Source organism: Balaenoptera musculus, chromosome 16 (genome assembly GCF_009873245.2).
Source record: "Balaenoptera musculus isolate JJ_BM4_2016_0621 chromosome 16, mBalMus1.pri.v3, whole genome shotgun sequence".
NCBI lineage: Eukaryota > Metazoa > Chordata > Mammalia > Artiodactyla > Balaenopteridae > Balaenoptera > Balaenoptera musculus.
This window is the reverse complement of record NC_045800.1, coordinates 30,591,742-30,611,133: the sequence shown is the minus strand read 5'-3', so window position 1 is coordinate 30,611,133 and position 19,392 is coordinate 30,591,742. Positions and strand designations below refer to the sequence as shown.

Genomic DNA, 19,392 nt, shown 5'->3' with positions numbered 1-19,392 from the left:
ATGGAGGGATCTACCTAAATCACACAGCAGCAAGTGGTAGAGCTGCGCTATGACCCGAGAGCCTGCATTCTTCATCATTATGCCCAAGCCTGCCTTCCCACACAATCATCATGCCTGTATCAGAACCTCTGCTGCTTAACACAGGGGATGATGGGCACTTAGGAAGCAGCCCAGAGAAACACTGGTTAATATAATTATTGAAATTATTCTTAGAGCTTGATACTGCTCACACCTTATACAACATTATGTATTATATATATTTTATATACATTCATATATTTATGGACAAATATACCCATATTACGTCAAAGGGAATACATTTCCAAACTTGAAATAACTATAAGATAACTGAAATTGCTACTGTTGGGTGGAGGAGGGTATTTCAAACCATCTTTGGGAGTGACCGATACTGTTCAATACACCCAGTGCTTACTGAGCACCTATCACGTGCCCAGAAGGAGAGGCCCCTGTGTCAGACGTACAGCTGTTTACTCACAGTCAAACCCCTTCCTTGCAGCCTCACTCAGATTTGGTTCAGGTACTGGGCGGCCATGTGCTTCATGACCCCTTCCCCAGCCCCTAAGGCCAAATGTTAATAAGCCCAAACCAGCCATTCTTACCCCTGACAGAATGTTAGCATCACCCAGACAGGTTTTAAAACTGAGGGGAGCTCCAGACCACAGTTATGTCAGACACTGTCAAGGTGTGTGTGTGGGCCCCCCAGGTGATTCTCAGGTGCGCTCAGGGCCAGGTCTAAAGCAGTCATGATCATTCCAGTCCTCTTGCTAGCGGTTGTCTTCCGTCTGGGTGTGGGATACGATGCTGGCCAATGAGACATCAGGAGAAGTGGGGGGGGGGGGATGTAAAGGGAGAAACTCTCTGCTCTTAATACTTCACTTCTGATGCTTCTGGTTACCCAATATGTGAGGGCTTTTCCTACACCAAGCGGTCCTGTGACACCAGCTGGGTGTTGTCCAATTCAGTTCAGTTCTGATACTATCTACCTGGAGTTAGCATCAGATTCCACAGGTTAAGGGCTCAGTCCCATGAGACTGTCCCTCTCCCCCCAACCCCAACTTCGGACACCAACTGCAAGTGCAGGTTGTTACCTGTGCTTCTAACTCACTCTCTATAAATTGCAGGTTCCCATGACTCTCTTCTTGAGTTCAATTAATTGCCTAGAATGGCTCACAGAACTCAGGAAGAGTTTACTTATGAGATCACCAGTTTATTATAAAAGGATACAACTCAGGAACAGCCAGGTGGAAGAGAAGCATAGGGCGAGGTGTCAGGGAAGGGATGCCCTCTGGGTGTGCCACCCTCCCAGCACCTCTACATGTTCACCACCTAGAAGTTCTCTGAGCCCCTTCTGTTAGGACTTTTTAAAATGGAGGCCTCATCACATAGACGTGATTGATTAAATCATCAGCCGCTGGCAATTGAACTCAGTCCCCAGCTCCTCTCCCCTCCCAGGAGGCTGAGTGCGGGGACTGAAAGTTCCACCTCTCTAGTCACATGATTGCCTCCCCTTGGCAACCAGCCCCCATCCTGTCTGTGGTTGGTGATCTAGGGGTTTTCCAAAAATCACCTTTTTAACATAAATTCAGGTGTGGTTGAAAGGGCCTTGTTATGAATAACAAAAGATTCTCTTTTCACCTTACGGCTCTTATCACTTAGGAAATTCCGAGGGTATTATGAGCTCTGTGCCAGGAACAGGGATGAAAACCAAATATATATTTTTTGCTGTAAATCACAATATCACAGGGGAGCACCAGGGAACATTTTAATGGCTTTCCAGACAAGGGATACAAGGGTCCCTTCCTGTCTTTGGATGATATGGTGTGAGCATAGACTGTTTGTCGCTGTTGCAGGCCTCTTATGACCACGTGGATAAAGTCAAGAGAATACCAGGGAACTTCCCTGGGGGCGCAGTGGTTAAGAGTTTGCCTGCCAATTCAGGGGACATGGGTTCGATCCCTGGTCCGGGAAGATCCCACATGCTGTGGAGCAACTAAGCCGCGAGCCACAACTACTGAGCCCACGTGCCACAACTACTGAAGCCTGCGCATCTAGAGCCCATGCTCTGCAACAAGAGAAGCCACCGCAATGAGAAGCCTGCGCACAGCAATGAAGAGTGGTCCCCACTCGCCGCAACTAGAGAAAACGCATGCACAGCAATGAAGACCCAACACAGCCAAAACCAAAATAAATAAATAAATAAATCTTAAAAAAAAAAAAAAACAGAATACCAGGGAAGCTGACCCAAAGCCCTGTTTTTGTCAAGCCACTAAATTAACATGATCTGGAAGACGCTTACCTCCAGGCTAACTCTTGTATGAGATAATAAGTGACCTTATTAGGGGAGCTACTTCAGTTGGGCATTCTGTTTGCAGCTAGCAGCATTCCTAGTTGTTATGGTCCCTAAAGAGCTTACAGGGCTACTGGGGGGGCAGGGAGCACACTCAGGGAACATTTGGTCACCACATGGCAGCAATAAGTAACTCAGCACCAAGCAGGCTGTTACAGGCACTACAAGGTGGGAGAGAAGGACAGGATTGGTGGGAACCGCCAGGTTTGGGAAGAGTTCAGGGAGAAGGAGGCAGGAAGGTGGCGAGTGGGTAGACTTGAGATTACAGAGGTGAGTCTGAACTTGGGCTTTGAAACCTGCCTCTACCGCTCACCAACAGGGAGACTTTAGAGACCAAGAGTGACTTTACCTCTCTCGGCCTCAGTTTCTCAGTTCTTAAGTGGTGATGAAAATAGGGCCTAAGTCATGGGTTGTTTTTTTAAAATAAATTTATTTATTTATTTATTTATTTATTTTTGGCTGTGTTGGGTCTTCGTTTCTGTGCAAGGGCTTTCTCTAGTTGTGGCGAGCGGGGGCCACTCTTCATCACTGTGCGCGGGCCTCTCACTGTCGCGGCCTCTCCTGTTGCGGAGCACAGGCTCCAGACGCGCAGGCTCAGTAGTTCTGGCTCACGGGCCCAGCCGCTCCGCGGCATGTGGGATCTTCCCGGACTGGGACATGAACCCGTGTCCCCTGCATTGGCAGGCGGATTCCCAACCACTGCGCCACCAGGGAAGCCCCAGTCATGGGGTTTTGTGAGGATTTGAAAAGACACTTAGCACTGTGTGTGGCCCATGGCACGCCCCCAAGTGAAAGCCATTGTGATGACTATTCCTGAGGCATGAGTCACTGTCAGAACCCTGGCTGCAGTCACACTCCTGCCACCAGTTCTTAACCAGCCAAAGCGCTTTCCTCCCTCTGCAGGTCTGGGCTCCCCTGCCGCAGGTGGGCACGAAGAAGAAACTTGCCGGCAAAGCAGCTCTTTCTTCAGGGATGCTTCTATTTCTTTTTGCTTGTGCTATGGCTTTGTTCTCCATTGTTCTGGATTTCAGGGCTCGGCTCTACCTCTGAGCCCAGATTTCCCCCTTCACACAGATCCTGAATTGGTTTCCAGGCCCGTGGCTTTTTTCTGGCCATGAATTTGGACTCTTTTGTCTTGCAGATCTTTTCATTTTTTTTCTTAATTTTATTTTTATTTATTTATTTATTTGGGCTGTACCGGGTCTTGGTTGTGGCATGCATGTGGGATCTAGTTCCCTGACCAGGGATTGAACCCAGGCCCCCTGCATTGGGAGCACGGACTCTTACCCACTGGACCACCAGGGAAGTCCCTGTCTTGCAGATCTTGAGGTATCCCTTCTGACCTGCCCCAGTTGGCTGCCCTGAGGATAAAGCCTCCCTGCTGATGAACTGGCTCACAGGTTGCTGTGAACCTCCGACTTCTCCCCCAGAGCACCCCTGACAACAGAGGAGTGTGAACACTGTTTGAGTCTGCCACAGTGAGAAATGTATCTGAAGCCTCATGTCTGATCTTTAATTCATGTGGATTTTGCAGCTTACTTCCTGACTTTAACAGGTCATTATAGTAGAAAAAGTTTACAATAACTAACCATTAGGAAAGAATACAAAGAACTTCCATAGCTGCCCTATTAATTAATGCATGGACTACAGTTGCAATGAGTCTAGCTATTATTTAGTATTGGACTGAATTAAAAAGAGAGAAGGTCAGCTTCTTTCCTCTGTCCAAGGTTACAATATGTCAAAACCCCAGACCCCTGTAACTCTGTGGTTGTGAAAGGCAACAGTTCTTTGTGCACTAGCTTTGGGTAATCACCGATGAGAGACACCTGGAGTACCATCAAAGCCATGGGCCGGTGTAGCAGGTTCAGGCTTCTGTTGATGATAGGCCAGATAGCCCAGGAAATGCCAATAAATTGTTCCTTGGCCTGGTGATGCCATTGAGCTTTGCTTCTTGCTGCCCTCCAGGTCTTTGTCTGGCCTGCCCCTGCTTCTTGTCAGGTCTCATCCATGTGACTTGAATTCTGCAACTGGTGTCTGTCTGCCTCTGCCCTTTGTGTCAGATAGGTTACATGTAACAAAAGACCTAAACAGACTGTGGCTAAATCATTATGACACTGAATTATCTCAGTATGAAGTCTGGATTTCTTCCTGGAGGATTCACAATGCATGGAGCATGATTCCTAGATGTCCGGCCATTAGGACAGAAAACAGTGTTTGCCAAGGTGTGCAACCTGCAAAGAGGGGTGCAGAAGATGGCTGTGCCTTCCACGTATGCTGATCTTGGCAAATCTGCCAGGGATGTCTTCACCAAGGGCTATGGGTTTGGCTTAATAAAACCTGATTTGAAAACAAAATCTGAGAATGGACTGGAATTTACAAGCTCAGGTTCAGCCGACACCGAGACCACCAAAGTGATGGGCAGTCTGGAAACCAAGGACAGATGGACCGAATATGGTCTGACGTTTACGGAGAAATGGAACACTGACAACACACTAGGCATGGAGATTACTGTGGAAGATTAGCTTGCACGTGGCCTGAAGCTGACCTTCGATTCATCCTTCTCTCCAGACACTGGGAAAAAAAATGCTAAAATCAAGACAGGGTACAAACGGGAACATATCAACCTGGGCTGTGACGTGGATTTCGACATTGCCGGGCCTTCCATCTGGGGTGCTCTGGTGCTGGGTTATGAGGGCTGGCTGGCTGGCTACCAGATGAATTTTTTTTAAAATTAATTAATTAATTAATTTATTTATGGCTGTGTTGGGTCTTCGTTTCTGTGCGAGGGCTTTCTCTAGTTGCGGCAAGCGGGGGCCACTCTTCATCGCGGTGCGCGGGCCTCTCACTATCGCGGCCTCTCTTGTTGCGGAGCACAGGCTCCAGACGTGCAGGTTCAGCAATTGTGGCTCACGGGCCCAGTTGCTCCGCAGCATGTGGGATCCTCCCAGACCAGGGCTCGAACCCGTGTCCCCTGCATTGGCAGGCGGATTCTCAACCACTGCGCCACCAGGGAAGCCCCCTACCAGATGAATTTTGAGACCACAAAGTCTCGAGTGACCCAGAGCAACTTTGCAGTTGGCTACAAGACCGATGAGTTCCAGCTTCACACTAATGTAAATGATGGGACAGAGTTTGGCGGCTCCATTTATCAGAAGGTGAACAAGAAGTTGGAGACTGCTGTTAATCTGGCCTGGACAGCGGGAAACAGTAACACTCGCTTTGGAATAGCAGTCAAGTACCAGATCGACCCTGACGCCTGCTTCTCGGCTAAAGTGAACAACTCCAGCCTCATAGGGTTAGGATATACTCAGACCCTAAAGCCAGGTGTCAAACTGACACTGTCAGCTCTGCTGGATGGCAAGAATGTCAATGCTGGTGGCCACAAGGTTGGTCTAGGACTGGAGTTTCAAGCATAAATGAATACTGTACAATCGTTTAATTTTAAACTATTTTGCAGCATAGCTACCTTCAGAATTTAGTGTACCTTTTAATGTTGTATGTCTGGGATGCAAGTATCACTAAATATCATGTTAGACTTCCAGGTTAAAGATGATTCAGCTTTAGGGTGTTACCCTTTCAGAGGTACAGAAGAAACCCAATTTCAAAAAAGGTCCTTTCAGCTGTAGACTTGAGGGGGAGCTTGCTGGCCCCTCTAGAGATGTCAGGTTTCTTTTTTACCTAGAAATGGCTGCAAGTGGAAGTTGATAATTTGCAGGCACTTTGTAATTTGTAAATTCATATTGAGTAAATGAATGAAATTGTGACTTCCTGAGAATTGAACCTTGATTTCCTATCCTGATTGAGGAGAGGCTGTTTGATGGTGTATACAAACTCATCTGAAAGGGACTTTTTTAGCCAGGGACTTTTCCCACCCCAATCCGTCACCTCTTTTACACCAAAAGTAGTCTGCAGGGAGTGGTAGCTGTTACTTCTGTGACATTCTGGGGTGGAGATGGTGGATGTGATGAAGCCAATAATTCAGGACTTAATTGTGTTTTTTCTCATGTTGTGTTTTTTTGCCCTTGCACCAGAGTATGAAATAGCTTCTAAGAGCTCCAGCTGCAAGCTGGGAAGAGTCCCTGTGACTGTAATCACATGGTGACAACACTCAGAATCTAAATTGAACTTCTGTTGTATTCTCACCACTCAGTTTATTTTTTAGCAGTTTAATGGGTACATTTTAGAGTCTTCCATTTTGTGTGGAATTAGTTCCTCCCCTTCAAATGCTGTAATTAACATCACTTAAAATAAAACTTGAATAAAATATTGAAACCTTAAAAAAAAAAATGAAGCCTGATCCAGAGTCGATGAGCAGCTCAAAAATGTCAGCAAGGACCAGGCACTGTTGATCTCTCTGTTCAGCCATATTCACTGTGCTTGCTTTTCTTAAGCTTATTACCTTTTGCTGGCAAGACGGCTGCCACAGCTCCAGCCATCATGTCCTCACACAAGCACATTCCTGGCAGGAAGGAGGAGGAAGGGCTAGTTTCTTCCATTAAGGGGTAGTTTCTAACTCTTTAATCAGGAAGCAAGAAGCCTTTCAGCAGATTTGTCTTTATGTCTCATTGGCTAGAATGGTATCCTGACTACAAAGGAAACCGGGAAAGTGAGAATCTAGGAAAAGCAAATGAAATTACTGTGTTGGCTTTAGCCTAATCATGATTCATCTCCTGGGGCTAGAACAAAACCAGGGTCTGTGGTGAGGAGAAGGGGGAGATGGCTTTAGGGTAGCACTAACAGTATCCTAGAACAAAACCAGGGTCTGTGGTGAGGAGAAGGGGGAGATGGCTTTAGGGTAGCACTAACAGTATCCTCCACAGTCTTTCTAACTTCCCGTGTCACCATCAGCCTACTGGCTCAAGCTGTCTGGTCCACCCCCTGCCTGTCTGAGGAGAAAGAATGGAACACCTCCATTGGGGTTTATTATTAAATCTGTCAAAGGGAAGAGATGTCCTCTTTCAACAAATCTCATAGAATTGCACTCTTTGCCAGGCCTGAGCAAGACAGAGATAGCTCTCACCTCGACACATCTCAAGACTGCTGACTCTTGAGAACAGAGATTTTTCTTAAGAAAAGGCTGACCATTAATTAGCTCTCCCACACAATTATTCCCCAAATCAAGTTTGAGTACAATGACCATCTCTAATTGGCTATTGTTATAGACAGAGAATCCACACGTCTGCATTGCTTTCAAATGCAGGAGGGTCTAGGAGGGGCATGTGCAGAAGCAAGGGCACAGACCTGGTAACTCCTGCCAAGATTTGAGTCTTGGCATAGCCAATGTGACCTTGGGCAAGTTCTTGAACTTCCCTGGGCCTCTGTTTGTTCCACTCTAAGTCTGAGACCTAACAGCCACCCACAGGGTTGCGGTGAGGATGAACTGGGACAACTGAAGCCAAAGGACTTGAAAGGGAGAAGGCTGTGGTACTCTAAAGCCGTAGTTACTTCTTGCCTTCAGGGCTTCTTCCATGAGCACATTTTCAATTATGTATTTGCGCTTGAAATTGGCCACCTGCTGGCTGACTAACTTTGTTAGAAATCAGTTCCATGGCTCATTTGGGAGCAAGGTTCTTACACCTCGTTGGGCTTCTTGCCTCTTTTTAAGCTGTCCCAACAAGCTGGTGCCAGTCTCCAGCTTCTTGATTTGTGGGTATCTGTGAGAGGCTTTCCCCCTCTTTTCTTCCATTGCTTTTTTCTTTTATTGTTGAGGTAAAATTTATATACAGTAAAGTCCACAAATCTTTATTTATTTATTTATATTTTTGGCTGCGTTGGGTCTTTGTTGCGGTGCACAGGCTTTTCATTTTGTGGTGGCTTCTTTTGTTGCGGAGCATTGGCTCCAGGCGTGTAGGCTTCAGTAGTTGCAGTGCATGGGCTCTAGAGCGCAGGCTCAGTAGTTGTGGTGCACGAGCTTAGTTGCTTCGCGGCATGTGGGATCTTTGCGGACCAGGGATTGAACCCGTGTCCCCTGCATTGGCAGGTGGATTCTTAACCACTGTGCCACCAGGGAGTCCAAAGTCCACAAATCTTTAAATGTACTATGTAGGTTATGTATTTTTCTGTATGTATACACCTGTGTAAGTACCATCCAGAGCAAGATACAGAACATTTCCATCACTTCAGAAGACTTCCTCGTCCCCTCCCCATCAGTACCCAACCCTGCCTTGCTCCCCATCTGCTGCTTCATCAACCCAGCTTGTTCTCACATCTCTTAGTAACTGTTCTTGAACTTCCTATGTAGTGGCATTGTATACCCTGTATCTCACATAGTTCTTGCAATACCTTCTCTTCTATTTTCCTTTTTCTGATCAGTTTTAGGCAGCCCGTCAGCCCCTCTTCCTGATGGGCAGAGCTCCTCCCTTCTGGCACATCACTCCTGACAGTCGGATTTCATCTGCTGAGATGGGCAGAGCCCTCAGACATGCCTCCCGTGTCAGGGGGTGTCCAGGACATGTGGATACTTCCAGGAACCCCCAGGCTGGGCCTTTTCTCCCTCTTCCTTCTCCCAGGGGCAGCTGTGAGGCTTTGCCCGCTCTTGCCATTGCTCTCAGAGGAGCTGGGTCTGGGCTGGGAGCTGGACGCCCTGGGCAAAGACTTCTGAGAAGTGGCCTGAAGTGAAAACAAACTGGGGACAAGCTGGGTCCAGGTCCTTGCAGGAGGCATGAGAGGCTGGGGGGCTTTAGCCGGGGAGTGGGTAAAACTGGAGACCCAAGAGAGGTCTGCACCACAGGGGATGCTCACGGAACATCCAGGGATGCTGGAAGTGGCCATTACCAGGTGTGAGTGAGTTAGACATCATCCCAGGCTTCCTCTGCCAGGGAGCCGGGAAGGGGCTCTCAGACAGGCCCCACCCCTGCTGGCTAGCACGGCTGACCTTAGGTGTGATGGGGCAGGAAGTCCCTTTTCACCTGCCTGTCCCATCTTGCCTTCACTTATTTGCTCCAGTAACAGCATTTGCTGGGAATCCCCTAGGTGTGCCGGGCAGCGAGCTAGCACCAAGGGCATAGGGGTGAACACAAGGTCTCTCAACCCAAGGAGCTCACTGTCTAGACCACGCTGCAAACGGATGGCCCACTTGCATCCAGGTTTGACCCTCAGACGTGCTTGCTTCGGCCCCTATAGTTTAAAAATTGGAAAACCGTCCATAAAAATCTGATTTCTGGCTTCTTTTGACAAATCAGAAGATCTGGCAACCATGGTTGGCATACCTACAGCTGGTGGGCTGAGAAGTGGCTGCTCTGCTCTGTGCTCTCCCAGATGGGCATGCTCGCGCCAGCGTGCTGAAGTCCCCACCACTCCCTATGGTACTGTGCCTGGTCCTCTTCGCTCACTACTTCCCTGCCTGGCTCCTGTAGACATCTAATTTCGACAGGAGGAGTTAGTGCAGGCTTCGCAGAGGAGGGCAACGTGTCTTGATCTCCTGTGAGAGCGTGTCCCCCTCCAAGTCTTCTCTGTATCCTACTCCTCAGGGTGAGTGACTTCATCAGACCCTTTCCCGGGAGAGGATTTACAGTGTGTGCTGGGGGGCAGGGAGATGAGCGGGAGATCAGATGCTGAGCTGGCGGCACCAAGACCCATGGAAGTGGTGCTTAAAGTTTGGACACCTGGATCAGAATCACCTAAGGGTGCACGTTCAAAACGTGGACCTACTGCAGCAGAAGCTGGAGGGAAGTTTCCAGGTAATTGTGGAGGTCGCTCAAATTTGAGAACCACAAGGAAGAGGAGGCTGGGGCTTATAGGGCGGTGGGACCAGACAAATCATGTTTTCTAGGGCACGGCTGGGGACCGCACTCCACCTTCCAGCCACCTGATGGAGTCTTAGTCTGAACACCTCTACCCCTTCTCAGCACAGCTGAGGCCCTCACCAGGCTAAGGGCATGAGAAATATCTTCCCCAGCCTTCCTGCCCCTGCACCTGGAAGAAAGGTCATGCTTGCTTTTGCCAAGCCTCGTCATTTCCCTGAATCTTTGAACTGTCACCTGGGCAGGGGGCCTACTCTAGGGAGAGGGACAGTGGCTGGCTGGCAGGTAAGGGCCACCTTGTCTCCCCTTCACCTTCTCAGCCAGGTGGCCTGACAGTTGCTGGGCTCTGGCCAGGGGGCTGGAACCATGCCCCTGTGCAGGGAAGGAGGAGGATTTGGCGATTTGTTCAAAGAGGGATGCTTTCCTGAGTTGGGGAGGCAGGACGGGGCCCTTGGATTACTTTTCCTTTGGAGCCTTCAACTGGGGGGTGGGGAGGTGTAGGCTGGGGTGGCCAGGGTGGGGCTAGCCTGCAGGGAGTGAGTAAGGAGGCCTCGTTCTCTGGATCTTGCAAGTGGAGGGCGGTGCCTCCCTAAGGGTGCGGTGCCTAGGGGACAAAATGCGAGAGGTGGTCACCCCACTCTTGCAGGGACCTGAGAGTGAGAGCCTCCTTAATTGTTGGTCTCACTCACCTTCCCCTAGTCCCTGTCCTGCACTCCTGGTCACTGCACCTCAGGGAGCCCCTGAGATGTGCTCGGATCGCAGGCAAAGGAGGGGAGAGCAGGACATCGACAACATTCTTGTCTCTCGGACAAGACCACGCATTCTCAACCCTGGCTGTACGTTGGAAACCCCTGCGAGCTTTACAACATCCTGATGTCTGGTCCCCATCCTCAGAGATTCTGATTTAATTGATTTGGGGTGCAGCCTGCTCTTGGGGTTTTTAAAAGCTCCCCAGGGGATTCTAGTGTGCAGTGAAGTGTGAGAACCTCTGATCTAGACCGTGCAGGGTGGGTGCTGTTTACTGGTTTTCCTTTCATGGGTTTTCGTTGTGAGCAACAGACCACCAGTCTTGACACAGACTTCTAAGGGTAATACAAGAACACTTAGAACAAAGCAGATGGGATATGAGGAGCATGGAAAGAAAGCCCAGTTCCCAGTCTGTGCCAGACACATCGTGTTTTTATTTAACAATCAGCCCTGGGAGGTGGATATTCTCAGGCTCAGTTTACAGATGAGGAACCTGAGTCTTGGCCATGTTAACCACTCGTCCGGGTCCCACCGCTGTGGGATGGCAGCGCCTCGAATGAAATGGATATGTGACAGGCAGCTGGTGGAATGGAAGTCAGTGCTGTTGCTTTCAGACTCGTTTCTTAAACAAAGCATTTCTGGGGTCGGCTGGGGGCGTGGGGAGGAGGCTTGGCAAAGAACTGAGCCCCCAGCTCCTCTCTGCCGCAGGACAGAGGGTGGGAGGAGTGAAGGCTCTTCTGACTTCTTCTCTCCCATCACAGTCTGGCCAGAGTCTTGTCTAAGCTAGGTGCCCCAAGTGATTTTAAGGAAAGTTTCTTCTCTCTCAATCCCTCACCTTTAAGCTAAATAGGTCCCTGGACCTAAAGCAAGTCAAGTAGTGTGATAAAAAGAGGGGACCCCTGGCTTCTTGCCTCCAAATCAACACACACACACACACACACACACACACATGCATTCACACATGCACGCAGGCACATACCAGAGTTGCTGTAATTCCACCAGTTAGGTTATTGGATTCAACCAGAAAATACTTATGGAAGGGTAGTGGGGCAGACTGCTCAATCAGATGCATCATATTGTGGGGAGCTGCTCCCAGCATCCTTGGCAGACAGACAGTAAACACACAAGAACGTGCCACAGAGGCTTCTGAAGATGCAGAGGGAGCATTTAAGGTGAGGCTTGAAAGATGCTGAAAGTTGCTATTTAATGGGTAACTTTCTGCAAAATAATCATCACGCTGGCTTCTAAAGCTGGTGACAATGCTGTGAGCAGCTTTTTTGCAGTGGTGGCAAAGTCTGCTGCCTTCTGCCACTAACTCTTTCTGCTTTCTCAGGGTAGTTCCTGCAGAAGCAATGAAGCAGGGAGGAGAACACCAGGCCTGGTGTCTAGAGATCTGGTTGGAGTCCCACCTGGCCACTTAGTGGCTACCTCGCCTTGGGCAAGGGGCTTAGCCCTGAGTTCTGGTGTCCTCATAAATATACTGAGGAGTTTGCTTCCATCTAAGATGGAGTAACAGGGATTGGATTTACCCTTCCACCTGAAACAAAAAAAACAAACAAACAGACCAAATTCTTGAAACAATGGTTTTCAAGACTCTCGATATCAGGCCACAAAGTTCAGTGACCCCAGATTGCTCAGTGATTCTCTGTTTACTTCCTTGTGAGAGTTGCTATGTCATGGCACAGGGCAGGGGAAGGAGGCCAGGAGGGCAGAGATGGAAATATACTATTGTAAGGTTCTTGTACTCCATGTGCAGTGATATGATATCACTTGAAGGTAGACTGTGATAAGGTCAAGATGTATCCTATAAACGATAAAGCAACCACTCAGATAGCAGAAGGTTAGAGTTAGTCAGCTAGTGAAGGAGATAAAATAGAATCATCAAAAATATCCAATCCAAAAGAAGGTGGAAAGGGAATAAAAAATAGATGGAACAAATAGAAAACAAAGCAAGATGATAGACTCAAGCCTAACCATATCCATAATCACATTAAATGTAGAGATTATCATATATTTTGGATATTCACCTCTTATCAGATATATGGTTTACAATACTTTCTCCTACCCCATGGGTTGCATTTTCATTTTGCTGATTGTTTCCAAGAAACACACTTTAAATATAAAGACATAAATATGTGCAATGGAAAAGGATGGAGAAAGATATACCATGCTGACACTAGTGAAAAGAAAGCTGGAATGGCTATGTTAATATCAGACAAAGTAGATTTCAGAACAAAGGATATTACCTGGGTGATCTGTATTTGTATAACTATATCTAATCTACATCTATAATATAGGAAACTGTGATCCTTGCCTCACTGGATTTTGGTAAGAACCAAGTGGGGTAATATCTGGGAAAATGCGTTGTACGCTGTAAAACATGATACGGGTGTCACTGGACCTTAATTATTAGAAATTGGAGTACCTGAATCCTTATAAAGAGCCCAGCAGCTGTGTTGGAACTATTTGGTTCTCAAGGGAAAAAAGGAAATACACAGCAGCTCCGAGGTGGGCAGCACAGGGCAGGCAGGAGTGGCTGGGGCCCAGAAACATCAGTGCAGTGGCGCCTGGAGGGCTTCCCTGGTGGCGCAGTGGTTAAGAATCCACCTGCCAATGCAGGGGACACGGGTTCGAGCTCTGGTCCGGGAAGATCCCACATGCCGTGGAGCAACTGAGCCCGTGCACCCCAACTACTGAGCCTGCACTCTAGAGCCCATGCGCCACAATTACGGAGCCTGTGCTCTAGAGCCCATGCGCCACAACTACTGAGCCTGTGCTCTAGAGCCCGCGCTCCGCAACAAGAGAAGCCACCACAGTGAGAAGCCCGCCCACCGCAACGAAGAGTAGCCCCCGCTCACCGCAGCTAGAGAAAGCCCGTGCTCAGCAATGAAGACCCAACGCAGCCAAAAATAAATAAATAAAATAAATAAATTTATTAAAAAAAAAAAAAGGTGCCTGGATCAGCACTTCGTAGACCTGAATCTACAGTAGCTACTGGAATCTATGGTAACAAGGGGCTTTCCTCAGCTGCAGGAGAGACAGACCCGGACTGAGTCTTAGTTCCACGGACCCCAGAAGCTTTGGTAACCCCAGCAGGTGCTTGGCTAAAAAGAAAAGTAAGATGTCAAGCAGGTACTGTGCTAAATCCCTTTTGAGCTTTTCCTCATTTATCAGTCTTATTTGGTTGACACTGATATCATCTCCACGTAACATTTAAGGAAGTGGAAGCACAACATCGCAGAGCCGTTAAACCATGGGTCAGTGTTTGGACCCATGCAGACTAGACCCGAGCCCAAGTCTTAAACATGACCTAACCATGAGGTGAGGCACGGGGAAGGCCAAGGTCAGACAGAGGTTTACTTCTAGACTTGGAAGAAGAGAAGGAGAGCACAGAGGTAGGACAAGCCCCTCCACCTCCCACTCCAGGCAGGGCATCCTGCACCTCCCTCATCCTTCTCCCCTCCCCACGCTCCTTACCTGCTTTCGGCAGGGGCCAGCACTGAGGAGTGGGGACCAGCCAGCGGGAGGGAGCCGCTCTGGGCAGCAGTGGTGAGGGGCTGCCTGGGGGGGCGCTCCAGGTGCCCCTAACTGCCTCCTCAGTGCCCAGTCTTTGAACTCCAGGGGGTTCAGCCCTGCTCTTAAGTCACACAGAATCTTGGTTTTCTTATCTAAAGAAAGGGATAATCATACTGATGTCGTGATTGTCTGGAGGTTCTGTGAGAGTGAGGCAGCTCTAAGGTGTGGTCCTGGGACGCAGAGTTGCTGCGAAGTCTCTTTTTCTCTGCCCTCGCCACCCCGACCTTGCTCTCCCCTCTCTCACTCAGCGATATTTGTTCTCCCCGCAGACCCTCCTCTGCCCCTTCGTGGCCTTGGAGCCTGTGGCTCTGTGCTGCCTGTGGGGACAGGAAGAAGGATTCTCCTTCAGGATCCTTGAAGCCTGCGCTGGCGGTGATGGGTAGGGACCAGGACGGGGAAGGCATGAGGGCTGAGTGATACTGAGTTTTTTTAGTGTTTTGTTGGTCTTTTTTTGTTTTTTAATCGAGGAGAAATTCATAACACGATCAACCAATTTAAAGCACACAGTTCAGTGGCAGTTAGTGCATTTAGTGTTGTGCAGCTGCCACTTTTCTGTAGTTTCACAGCTTTTTCATCACCCTGGAAGCACCCCTGTGCCTTCAGTAATCACTTCCCATCCCTTCCCTCTCCACATCCCCTGGCAACCACAAATCTGCTCTCCCTCTCTGTGGATTTGCCTGTCCCAGTTATTTCATATAAAAGGAATCATACAATATGTGACCTTTTATGTCTGGCTCCTTTCACTTAACATAATGTTTTAACATTACAACATAAAGTTGTCGAGTGAATCAGTACTTAATCCCTTTTATGGCTGAATAATATTCCATTGTACTGGTAGACCAGTTTGTCCATTAATGACGTTTGGGTTGTTTCCACATTTTGGCTGTTGGGGATTGTACTGTTATGAACATTCGTGAACAAGAATTTGCTTGAATAACTGTTCTAAATTATTTTGAGCACATACCTAGGAGTGGAATTGCTGGGTCATATGGTAACTCTATGTTTAACTTTTGAGAAACTGCCAAACTGTTTTCCACAGCAGTTGCACCTCCCTTTGGTTTTAAGATTATGTTATTCTAAGTGCAGAGATGATACAACACTATAGAACATTTGGAAATTATTTATTGAGCAATTTTAAAAAGTTTTCAAGGAGTTAAAATTGTAAAAAAATTTTAATAAAAATATATGCTTATTATAACAATTCATATAAAGAAATTTCTAGAAGAAAAAAGTTTTTTAATCTGTTCCTCACCCCCCCATCCTACTCCTGTCCCTGTGGCTGACCAGTGTTAACCCTTTGGTTTGTATCCTTCCAAAAGTTTTCAAGGCATTTATGTAGTTTTTGGATTTTCTTTTTTACATAAATATGTCCTACTCTCTGTATTATCTGGCTTTGAAATCTTTCTGTTCATTTCTTGTAAATTTTGATTGTTCCAGTGACTGTCTTGGAGCCAGGCTGAGGGTACCTGGGACCCTCAGATCTGAGGTCTGACCTTGCCCTGTTTAAAAAAAGTCTGGCCCTCAGGCGTGCACAAGGCTGTCCTTGGGTGGCTGGATAATGAATGTATTATAAATTTCCTTTTGTTATCTGCATTTACAATTTTTTTTTTTTTAAAGGAATGTGAATTGCTTTTATAACAGAAAAATAAAGTAGGGAAGAAGGATTGAGGGCCTGAAGGCCCTGGGCACAGCTTGTATCTTAATTTAGCACTTATTTCATTCCTCTCTCTTGCATAATAAGTTGTTTAAGTGTTTGCCTCCCTCGAGGGCGGACAGCGCTTATTCATCTGTTGCCATCCCTACTCCCTCGGAGTGTGCCAGACGCACAAGTGGCCCCTCCAGGGCCGTGGCTAAGGCTGCAGAGAAGAGGGTGGGTTCCAAAGACCCCCTGTGCCCTCAGCTCAGGCTCATAAAAGGACGTGCATCTGCTCGGGGGTCAGGCCCTGGCTGGTCACGCTCCCTGCGGGGGCACCTGGCTCGGCCTCGTGGGAAGCTGGGTGTAAGGCAGGGGCAATTATTTATGGTGGCCCCGGCCAGGGTGCCCATGGCAGGCAGCACCCAGCTGAGGAAGTAATTAGAATGCTGCCAGGAGCAGGAAGCAAGGAGGGTGTTGGAGGCTCCGGCTCCCTTTCCAGAGTTAAAAATAGCCGGTCTGTTGGCGGAGGTGGAGAGCCTTACACACAGGAATGGAGGTGGGAGAGCCAGCGCCTGGGGGGCGCGGGGGTGGGAGCTGTCTTCTTGGGCTTGTCTGTCTGTCAGTCTGGTTTGGGAAGGTGCAGGGGGGCTTGCTGGCTAGAAAGGGGCATGTGGTCTGTGCAGGGAGGGGGTCTGGCCAAGGCCCTTCCTTCTTCCCCTGCCTGGGGCTCCTCCATCTGTCCCCACAAGACTAGCCTGCCAGGGCTCATGTTCCTACTCGAGGCTCAGACCACTAATGGGGGCATCAGGACAGCCCCACAGTCCCCTGCTGGTCCCAGCTTCCTGCCTCAACCTTCCTGTGAGGCACTATTAAGGGTCGGGGTGGGATTCCAGAGCCCAGGTTCGTTTATAGCATTTCTGAGGGAACGGTCTCTGCCGGTGCTGGGCAGCTGTGTGCCTGACTCATCCCAAAACACTTTATAAATAACCTGGGGGGGAGGAGGGATGTGGGCTGTCTGCCCCTGTGCCCCCAACACTCTGTGAACAGGTGGCAGGCACTGAGGGCCCCAGGGCTTCCTAGATGTCAGGGTAGAGCAGCCCCACTCTGGTCGGGAGCCAGGGCCAAGGATGCTGGGGGAGGGGATTGTCAACTTCTGGAGATCAGCTTTGCAGCGATTCTGAGGCCCCAAGGAGTCTTCTGCTCAGCTATGATGCTGTTAGCACCCCTGCCTTCTGTGAGGTGCACTGGGGAATTTCTGGCTGGACAAATTGAGCCAGTATGGGCTAAACTCACTGGGTGACCCAGGACAGGTCACTCCCCCTCTCTGAGTCTCAGAGCCCTCTGGTAAAATGAGAGGATTGAGCTAGGTGAGTGCTAAGGTCCTGTCCAGCAGCTGCATTTTTGATTCTGTGTCTGGCACATTGTAGGTGTGGATGAGTGGCTAGACATTCCTGCATCACAAGATGGGTGTGAGGGGGACTGGGGGGCAGGAGGAGGGGCAGTGACCCACATCTGGAGCCCCGTGTGCTGGACAAGGAGAATCTCTCACTAGTCAGGGCTGGTGGACACTGGGAGCCTTCAACCCAAGGGCAGGCATCTGGGTTGGGGGGGGGAAGCAGGGTCTGAAGGGTGTGCTCAGATAGAGCCTGATTATTGTTCCTGAGGGAGAAGAGATATTTGACTTGTGTCACCACAGAAGGCCAGCTAGGACCTGGAAGGCTAATTTCAGCTCGGCGTATCCTGTGCTCTTACTGCAAGAACCTTTCTAACTTGTGAGGTAGTGAGCTCCCTGTCCCTGAATGAATGCTCTAATGTAAGGGTGTGGAGGGACGGATTCCCCACGGAGTGAAGGGCTGTAGTTCAGTAGTTCCCAGCGTGGCAGGGAATCTGGATCCCTGAAGGAGTCTGTTAATAATACAGATTCCCCAGTCCCCCCTCCCACCGTCGCCCCTACTGAGTGGGACTCCCAGGGGTGGCGGCTAGGAGTCTCTGAGCTACGTCGTCCCCACGTGGGCCCTACAGTTCTGTGATGCTATGGTACTGACCTTGGAAGGTTGGGGCTGAATATATCCCAGCCCCCTTACCCTCAATGTATCGTGCCATGTAGGTTTTGAGCACTTTGCAACCACTGACACAGTGACAGTAGAGGAAGGTCAAGCAGCAACCTCAGGAGACGATGAATGTGGTCTTAATCAGTGGACTTGGCAGCCACCACAGAACCCGGACAAATGGCCCCCTTGGAGGCCATTGAAGAAACAAATGTCAGGCATCATGCTTTTGGGGGATTAAAGTGCCAAAAAGGTTTTGGGATCTATTGAGGGAAACAGAACAGAGGGCCTTCAACAAGACACTTTGCTCTGCCAGCTAGTCCAGTTCAAACCCAGCCCCTGACAAGGGGGAGCCTGGTGCATTAGGAAGAACGTGGCTACAGGCAAGTCCACAGCCCTGATCAGACTCCTTACACCCCCTCACTTGCTGTGTGACTCTGAGCTTGTCCCTTATCCTCTCTGGGTCTCTCATTTGTAAAGTGAGGGGATTGGACTTTCAAGTCCTCCCTGATCCGATGTGTTGTAATACCTCAAAAGACCAGGAGCTGGGTATTTGTCTAGTTTCTGGCATCAAACGTTGTTCTGACCTGTTTTGTTGCTGTGGAGTCTCTCCTCCTTCTTACTTCCCAAACGATTCCTGCCGCCTCCTTTTTAATTTCCCAGGGTCTGCTGGAAGTGTGACTGGCTTGGCCGATCAGGCAGGAAGGCCTTGCAGGAACAGAGTCAGGACAGCTGGTGGGGAGGGAAGGGGTGAACACGTAGGTGTGCTCAGGCAGTGAGGACAGACTTGGGGGCCATGCCTGGTAGGGGCTCTGAGATGAGGGACCAGGGCTGGGGAAGCTATAGGCTGCACCTCAGAGCTCGACCTAGGCCAGAAGGGGGATTCCCAGTTAATTGCTGTGAAAGTCCCAAAGAGTATGAGGCCTCCCAAGAGCACAGTGGCCAAGTATTAATGTACAGGACGCTTCTGAAGACAGACCTGGATTAGGGATGGGGGGGGCAAGGACGCGTTCATTCATCTCCAGAGGGCACGCCTAGGGCCAGGCATTGCATTGCACTGTTTCCAGCTCTCACACAACCCGTACGAGAAGATACTGTTTGCCACAGTTTGAAGATGACGATAGCAAGGCCCAGATTAAATGATGTGCTCACAGATACACAGCTGGTGAGAGGCAGAGCAGGATTTGAACTCGGGTCCTGCTGATTCTAAAACACACATCGTGCGCCTCCTCTTCTGAGGGAGCGGCATTCTCCTAAAGCGTGATGCACCCATCA

The 19,392-nt window shown here is 49.1% G+C and overlaps 1 protein-coding gene across 1 annotated transcript; it reads left to right on the top strand.

Moving 5' to 3' along the window:
* The first annotated feature begins 4,620 nt into the window (after positions 1-4,620).
* On the top strand, positions 4,621-6,099 carry LOC118882326 (voltage-dependent anion-selective channel protein 1-like). Its single transcript, XM_036827892.1, is given in 2 exon segments — positions 4,621-5,079; positions 5,392-6,099. Coding segments are annotated over 2 exon segments (852 nt in total). The 3' UTR covers positions 5,785-6,099.
* The last annotated feature ends 13,293 nt before the right edge of the window (positions 6,100-19,392 follow it).